This window comes from Microplitis demolitor, chromosome 5 (genome assembly GCF_026212275.2).
Source record: "Microplitis demolitor isolate Queensland-Clemson2020A chromosome 5, iyMicDemo2.1a, whole genome shotgun sequence".
Taxonomy (NCBI): Eukaryota; Metazoa; Arthropoda; class Insecta; order Hymenoptera; family Braconidae; genus Microplitis; species Microplitis demolitor.
This window is the reverse complement of record NC_068549.1, coordinates 2,695,209-2,704,419: the sequence shown is the minus strand read 5'-3', so window position 1 is coordinate 2,704,419 and position 9,211 is coordinate 2,695,209. Positions and strand designations below refer to the sequence as shown.

The following is a 9,211-nucleotide window of genomic DNA, read 5'->3' as shown; positions in this document are numbered from 1 at the left end:
CATTAATCAATAGTCATTATTTAATTATATTGTCCACCACTTATTGTTACTAAACAAAAAAAAAAATTGACCGACTGTTAAAATAATTTTAAATTTCCGTAATTCAAAATGGCGGACGAACTTCTTCCCGCGCGTTATACTCGGCGTCCTCGGCTCACAGCCCCACTGTTCATCTACGCGTCACCCATTTTTATTATTTTTGCCAAGTATTCAATTTTTCCAAACACGGTAACAATTAAAATAAATGAATCCCCAATGTAATAAACAACAAAAAAAAAAAATTTTTCAACAATGGACGCCAAAATTACCCAGAGACAAAAAATTATTTTATTGAATTTAATTTAATTACTCAAAATCTAATTCTCTAATTTTATCAATTAATTTCCTCGTAATTATTTATTACCAATCACCAATCACTAATAAAAAATTATCAATTATCAATTTACTCGACAAAATTAAAAAAAAAAAAAAAAAATTCTTAGAACAAAATTTAAAAATGGCCGTTGCCAATAAATTTTACAGCCGCGAATAAATGTCCATTAATTAATTAAAAATAATCAATTATTTATAACTAATATCATTAAATATTCAATCTTTCATCAAATGATTTTAATAGCAACCGTTAAATATTTTAAATTGAATTCCTACTCACGAAACCCAAGAGCTAAAATAATAAGCAGCCAACGCCTCCCGTCCCTGCCGAGTTTCTCAACCGACTGTAAAATTCTGCTCGCTCTTCTTCCTCAAGTCGAACAAACTGACCCGAGTATTCCCGAGTTTTCCCGAGCAGTCACGAAGTCTTCCGACGCCTTCCGAAGCCTCCCCACTCCCCGCGCTCACTTACCAACTAATCAGCTTCAATAATTACTAATTAAAATTACTTACACCTCATAAATAAATTACCCAAGCTCACATAATTATTTTAATTACTTAAAAAATTAATTTTTCGAAATATCTTGTTCATATTTACAATAATAAATAATTAAAACAATTATTTTTACCAATTCCCATTTTTGGCGGGAAAAAAAATTTATTCAAATTCGTAAGTGTTCGGAATCAGGCCGACGAATAAAAATGAATGACATGTCGCTGTTTTATCAACATTACGTGTCATTACTGTTCAATTCCATGTAATTTTAAGTAATAATAATAATAATTACGCATCAAAATATAGACAAACTAAATTGTAGCTTTGATAAAAAAAATTAAAACTGCTCTTGCTCCGAAATGTTGGAGTTTAGGTTCAGGTTGAAAGACGTTAAATACGACCACGTTCCGCGGAACATCTCTCAAATCAGCTGATGACGTAACAAACGACTAGCGTATACATATAATATATATATACCAACATATATGTACTTTCATTCTCATTGTGTCGTAGGCAAATCAGTGTGTTAATGTTTAATACCAGAGTTTATTTTACAATCGAGAGACATAAACCAAGAAGTGGGAGAAAATAAAATATGGCGTAATTATTTTTTCGGTAATTAATTTTTTTTAACGCTCTATTTAAACAATTATTACATATTAATAATATATAGATATATGTCTATATATAAATGTGAGCGTGACATTATATGTAACTTTAATAATTTCAACACTTCCGTTTGCTGATACATAAAAATATTAATATTAATAGTAAAAAAAAAAAATAATTATTATTAAAAGTAATTAAAAATTAACTACTGATAATTATCAAGACCACTAGCCAACCGAAGAAACTAAAATTAGTATGGAAACATAAACGTTGACACGTTTTTTTTTTAATCGTGAGCACATTTTTCAAAATTTGTCTTTTTTTCAACCTCTGGAAGCAAAAGTTTTATAATTAATTGAATAATTGGTTTACTGATTAATTAATTGATCGTTTTGTTGATTGTAATATAGATCAGTGGCAAAAACGTGGAAGCTTCAAAGTTTATTAAGTAGAAGGACACAAAAAGGTTAACAAAATGAGTGTCGATGCGTATGGACCCAGCAGCCAAACTCTTACATTTTTGGACACCGAAGAGGCGGATTTGATTGGAGCTGACACTCAAGGAAGTGAATTTGACTTCACTGATTTCACGTTACCGTCGCCGAGTCAGACCCAAGCTTCCCAACATGACTCTGCCCAGAGCCAACCGAACCAATCGGTCCAGGTACCAGTTTTTCTAATTCTTTTTTTTAAATTTTTTCTATCGTAGAGCAAATAGTCACCAGGTGGTTCAAGATCTTTCCATTATTTTTTGTCCACGTCAAAAAAAATTTACCAACAACTAATTTAAAAATTTAAAAAACAATAATTACTAGCCACTTATTTTTTATTTTTATTATGAGTCTAAGATTTGCTTGATACTTATCAAGTTTATTTGCAATTATAATTTAAAAAGAATTCAGGCGCCACGTGATTTGTCCTCAATAGCTTATTTATTAATCTTCATACTTAATAAAGCTCAGCTTATCTAGTGTCGGATTATTTTTATTTTTATCGAGACAGTAAATAATAATTTATAGCCATCATTTCTTTATTTATTCTTATTGCAGATCAATGGAACGAATGGAAGCTCAGCATTGGATTTAAAAATATCCGGTGCAGCTCAGAACCTCGCAGAGTTACAATTTGAAGAGGAGGAAGAGGAAGCTTATTACAACCGCGATTTACCAGAGCACGCGTGTAAATATTGTGGCATACATGAAGCATCGTGTGTTGTTATGTGCAATGTCTGCAGAAAGTGGTTCTGTAATGGACGGGGTAACACATCTGGCTCGCATATTATTAATCATCTTGTGCGCGCCAAACACAAGGAAGTTACATTACACAGGTACTAATAATTATTAATTACTGTTGGGGCTCGAAGTATAACTACTCCATTTTTTTGACATTTGTTTTAATTACAGTCGACTACGTCATATCTGATCTAGGTGACGTAGGGGGAATTTTTATTAGAATCTCAGACTTCCCACTACCGTGCGTTTAGTTTTGTTCCCGACTACCCGTTATAAGCCTCTTTTATTTTATATAATTTTAAACGTCATATTAACATTTTGTCACATACGCGACTATCCCGATTTCCCTGGTGCTTATGGCGTTAAAATAAATACTTATCTTTTTACACTAATGATAATTATAATGAAAAAAACGATAATGATAACGGTATTGATTACAGTAATAATTAAAATAATAATTTTGTTGATCAACTTAATGCTCAATAAAACTTTTAAATTGTAACAGAAGCTTTTAATATAATTCATCATTACAATTATCAACAATAAATTATATTTTACTTAATAATGATTAAATTATTATCCGCGAAAAATAAACAGTAAATTTTCATCATTAATTTGTCTATTTTTTCCTGTTGTTAGTTTATAATTTAGAGAATTTTAACGGAGGCTTATAACGGGCTCTCTGGTACGAAACTCCTTAGAGTGGTTAAGGGGGAAGTTGTTTGGACTCAGTAACTCCCGATTGAGGGAAGAGGCTTATGACGGGTAGTCGACTATTTAAATTTTTCAAATGTCCAAAACCGATACCTCTACCCTAGATCATTATTTTTATTTACAATTGTTTTCATTATTTGTACAGAGATGGGCCATTGGGTGAAACAGTACTGGAATGCTACTCATGTGCCGTGAGGAATGTATTTGTCCTTGGATTCATACCAGCCAAAGCTGACTCTGTTGTTGTTTTGCTTTGCCGACAACCATGTGCTGCTCAAAATTCGCTGAAAGATATGAACTGGTAATTATTTATGTATCTTATTTATTTATTTATCTATGTATTGACGCCAGAGACCGGTATTATTTAAACAGCTTAAACCACTATCCGTATTACTTATTAACATACTTAACTTATTGAGATAATTATTCATATATTCTAAATGCGTACTTGAAAAGTGACTCATCGATGAACTATTATTAGTTTAGATTTAATTATTTTAAAATTTATTACAATAAATTGTCATGACTTCCGGTTGCCTTTTCAAATTTTATACTTTAAGTTTTTTTTATAAATTTTTACATATTGAAGTAAAAAAAAAATTGGAATTACGGGCAAAAGTTTTCGCGAGATTAAAAAAATTTAATTTGGAGTCACGTTAATATTTTATATTTGGTTAAAAAAAAAGTATTTGAATAATCGATAGGATCGTAGGGAATTTAAAATTGATTTGAATAATAAATAAATTAAGTGATATAAATTATTTAATTTAATTTAGGGATCAAGAGCAATGGAAACCGTTGATTGAAGACCGTAGTTTTTTATCATGGCTCGTAAAAATTCCATCTGAGCAGGAGCAATTACGTGCACGGCAAATATCCGCACAGCAGATAAACAAACTCGAGGAATTATGGCGCGATAATGTGGACGCTACTTTCCAAGACCTCGAGAAGCCTGGGGTAGACGAGGAGCCTCAGCAGGTGCTGCTGCGCTATGAAGACGGCTACCAGTATCAGAATATTTTCGGACCGCTAGTGAAACTCGAGGCGGATTACGACAAGCGACTCAAAGAATCACAGACCCAAGAGAACATCGAAGTGCGCTGGGACGTGGGGCTGAACAAGAAGACCATAGCCTACTTTATGTTGGCTAAAACCGACGGGGACATGAAGCTGATGCACGGTGACGAGCTCCGACTGCGCTATCTCGGTGAGCTGCACAAACCCTGGTCAGGTATCGGGCACGTCATTAAAATACCCGACAATTATGGTGAAGAAGTTGGGATTGAGTTGAAAAATAACTCCGGCGCGCCGACAGAATGCGTAAGTAATTTTGTTGTTGACTTTATATGGAAGAGTACCAGCTTCGATCGTATGCAATTGGCGCTGCGTAAGTTTGCCGTTGACGATACGTCAGTATCCGCATATATTTACCACCGTCTACTGGGCCATGAAGTCGAGGAAGTTTTGTTCCGCTGCCACTTACCCAAACACTTCAGTGCTCCAAATTTACCTGATCTGAATCGCTCCCAAGTCTACGCCGTCAAACACGCAGTACAGCGACCCCTGTCTTTGATCCAAGGGCCTCCAGGTACCGGGAAAACTGTCACCAGTGCAACGATTGTCTACCAATTGGTAAAACAAAACGGTGGTCCCGTTCTGGTATGCGCGCCATCCAACACTGCAGTAGACCAACTGACTGAAAAAATCCACAAGTCAAATCTCAAAGTCGTGCGTCTCTGTGCCAAGTCCCGGGAGGCTATCGATTCGCCCGTGAGTTTTCTGGCTCTGCATAACCAAATAAAAAACATGGAAACCAACACCGAGTTACAGAAATTACAGCAGCTTAAAGATGAAACTGGGGAATTGTCATCAGCAGATGAAAAACGTTACCGTTTATTAAAAAAAGCCGCTGAAAAAGAGTTACTTGAAGCCGCTGATGTTATCTGCTGTACCTGCGTGGGTGCAGGTGATCCGCGGCTGCATCGCTTGAAGTTCCACTCGATACTCATTGACGAGAGTATGCAAGCCACCGAACCCGAGTGCATGGTACCAGTAGTCTTGGGGGCCAAACAGCTGATATTAGTTGGAGATCATTGTCAACTAGGTCCAGTGGTGATGTGTAAGAAGGCAGCACGTGCTGGTTTATCCCAATCTCTATTCGAACGTCTGGTCGTGTTGGGCATCCGTCCATTCAGGCTTGAAGTTCAGTATCGTATGCACCCAGACTTGTCTCGTTTCCCGTCAAATTTCTTCTATGAAGGCTCCCTGCAAAATGGCGTGTGTGCCGACGAACGCAAACTCCTGAAAATAGATTTCCCTTGGCCTGTACCCGACAAGCCCATGTTCTTCTACGTGACTCAGGGCCAAGAAGAAATCGCCGGAAGCGGTACATCGTATCTTAACCGCACAGAAGCTTCTAATGTTGAAAAAATAACCACGAGATTTCTGCGCTGCGGCGTGAAACCCGAGCAGATCGGCGTTATCACACCCTACGAAGGACAGCGCGCTTACTTGGTACAATACATGCAGTACCAGGGCTCATTGCACTCAAAGCTTTACCAAGAGATAGAAGTAGCCAGCGTTGACGCTTTCCAAGGACGTGAGAAAGACATCATCATAATGTCTTGCGTCCGCTCAAACGAGCACCAGGGCATTGGTTTTTTGAATGACCCGCGTCGTTTGAACGTCGCGTTGACCCGTGCCAAGTACGGTATCATAATTGTCGGCAACCCGAAAGTTCTGTCAAAGCAGCCGCTGTGGAACCATCTGCTGAACTTTTACAAAGAGCAAAAGGTCCTGGTAGAAGGGCCCTTGAATAATTTGAAAGAGTCAATGATCCAGTTCGCTAAACCAAAGAAATTAATAAACTCAGCGAATCCCGGGTCGCACTTTATGTCGACCTCGATGTACGACGCGCGCGAAGCTCTGATACCTGGCTCCGTTTACGACAGATCTGGCGGTGGGCAAATGAATGGAGCTGCACAGTCACACAATCCTTACTACCAACGCAACATACCCTTGGATATGTTCAGCAGAACTCACGATACCATAAGTTACATAAGTCCCGAGCGGGCGCAAGCTGCTATGAACAACGTCCCCGTGCCAGTGGGAATGTTCATGAACATGGCCCACGTGCCACCGCGATTTTACAACCAGCATCAGCAAGCACTGCAGGCAAGACAGAACCAGCAGCGCAACCGCCGCACGGGGATCAAAAAAATGGGCGTTGGTAGCAGCGTCGGACCACGTATGGGCAAATTCAGCCAAAGCGACATCAACACCCAGCCCTACAGCAGCCAAGGAGCCGCTGCTGGTCTGCCACTCACTCAAGGAACTACTCAAGGAATGTCGCAGCCCGGGTTCAGTCTTTCTCAGCCCGGTCTGTCGCAGGCTGAACTGTCCCAGGACTCATTTGCTGTTGGAGATTTCCAGTCGCAGATGGACGGTCTGCTAAGTCAAGATTCGACTTATCAGGGCGACAGGAGTGGGTTCTACCAGGGACAATCACAACCAAGTGGACAATTCTCACAGCCGTACTGAACGCTGGTATTGATGGGGTGGGAATGTACGCATTTACGCCATGCTGTTGTCGCGGGAGCGACTTTGAATTAAAAGCTCATTTCATAATGATCTGTGTAATTATGGTGGAGTTATTATGATGATGATGATGATGATTATGGTGACGATGATACATTCTTCAACAACAGGGGACGATAAATTACGCTGAGATACGGATTATTGTGGCTCTTTATCTGGATTGATAATTTGAATTTGTTAATAACGGAGTTTTTATTGGAGGAATGGATTTACCGATGGATTTTTATTGATTAAGAGCCAATACCGTAAGCGATAATTCAATTTAAAATATATTATTAAATATATTTTATGACATCGAGGATAAATAATGAAGATTAAATTGATTATCGGAGGACACTTGGTCAGTAATTGAGATTAAGATTTTTTACGGAATACTCGAGACAGCGAGTGGTCGTGTGCTGATCAAGATATCAAAGATTATTGTTATTACTTTTTTTTTTCAAGATGATGATAAATAGATAAATGGAATTAAGGATTTTATTGATTAAAAAGTTTTTTTTTTGTGATTTTATTCAGGAAAATTTATGAAAATTCTATAAATATTTAAATTTATTGAGCTACTGAATTTACGATAATATAGACAAATTGTTATTGATAATATAAAAGATCAAAGAATCCTTGATAAACTTTTGAAAAATAGAACGGCTGAAGATTTTCATTAATTAAAAATAAAAATAATTTTTGAAAATGCACCGACCTAAAATCCTTCGATTAATCATTAAAATACAACATCATTAGTTTTGTTTTATTATTATTAATTAATTCATTCATTAAATTACTATTATTCTTATTATTATAATTATGATTATAGATAATATTAATTGTAATCAATATTCTTTATTATTTTTGTTAAATTGGTTAATTATAATTTGAAATAATGCGACGTGAAAAATGCGCTTCCGTTTAAATTTTATTATTATTTTTTTTTCTTTTCGACCAAAATTAAATGGCAAAAAAGTCGGAACTATAATTTTAAATTTGAATTTGGAAAAAAATTTTTTTTAAACGAAAAAAAAAAAAAAAAAAAAAAAAAAAATTGACAATACAATGAATTTTTTTTTTATTATTTTGAACTCGATTGTAAAAACTTAAATTTAATTTTGAAAAAAAATTATCTATTGCGATTACATGCAATGTTTATTGAAATTATTATTATTAATACGATTATTGGTTTATTTTGTTTATGATTAAACATAAATGTATAGATTATAAAAGAGAAAAATATATATCTATATTTTTTCCGACAAACAGCACGTCTCTTAATGCAAATTGTTAAAAAAAATTGAATATAAGAGAGGAAATTTAAAATCACTGTAAAATTAAATGGTACCAATAAATGTGATGTAAAAAAAAAATACATATATATAAATTTCTTTATAGTCAACTATCCTTTATAAGGGTTTCACATACTGTAAAAATATATCAGATGACGCATGTATAATTTTCAATAGAAAAAAAAATACTTGGCAAGAAAGATTTTGATTTGAATTTAGAATACAAAAAATTACTTTGAGTTAAAATTTTTCGCGCCAAAAAATTCTTATTTTCTGTGTATGAAAGCTGGATACTGATAAAAAAATTTGAAGCGAAAATCCTAATTAAATTTAATATTTTTTTTCATTTATTTAATTTGTTTTTTTATTACAAAAATTTGTTTTACAATTACAAAAAAGTTACAATAATTTAAGTTTACATTGCCGCAAAAAATATTTTATTTTATTTGATAAATTTTATTACTAATTTTTATTTATTTTATTTCATTAAAACTTTGATTTACAAATAAGTGGGAATAAATTAAATTAATGGAATGTTTATTTATTTTAATTGATATTTTACCTTTTAGTAATTTTGAAAAAAAGCAACTGTTCATTTAAATTATTGTCAATTGAAAAAAAATTAACTTGGCACGTTTATTTTATTTTGATACTCAAAGATTGTGCTAAATATTTTCATTGGTTAAATTGGACATGAAAGTATTTTTTTAATTAAACAATTCATTTAATTGTGCGCAGTATTCATAAATTAGGTAATTATGCCCAATGATATTTTATATTTTGGTCTGTAAAATCATTATTTTTATCTCATACTTAAATCATTCATTTATTCTCATCTGCGCTTTGGAAAAAAAATTAGCGGGAGTAATAATCAATTAAATTACAGAGTTTAAAAAATTTTAAATACAATCACGCAA

General features: G+C 34.3%; 1 protein-coding gene across 2 annotated transcripts; it reads left to right on the top strand.

Annotated features, from left to right (window-relative positions):
* Nucleotides 1-1,224: 1,224 nt before the first annotated feature.
* Nucleotides 1,225-8,015, top strand: LOC103577127 (regulator of nonsense transcripts 1). Of its 2 annotated transcripts, none has more exons than XM_008557646.2 (5): nucleotides 1,225-1,483; nucleotides 1,888-2,141; nucleotides 2,527-2,804; nucleotides 3,569-3,724; nucleotides 4,200-8,015. In XM_008557646.2, the coding sequence occupies exons 2-5, from the start codon at nucleotides 1,953-1,955 to the stop codon at nucleotides 6,961-6,963; spliced, it is 3,387 nt and encodes a 1,128-aa protein (XP_008555868.1). In that variant the 5' UTR covers nucleotides 1,225-1,483; nucleotides 1,888-1,952; the 3' UTR covers nucleotides 6,964-8,015. The 2 variants fall into 2 exon arrangements, with proteins under 2 accessions (XP_008555868.1, XP_008555869.1); XM_008557647.3 differs by lacking the exon at nucleotides 1,225-1,483 and adding an exon at nucleotides 1,504-1,769.
* The last annotated feature ends 1,196 nt before the right edge of the window (nucleotides 8,016-9,211 follow it).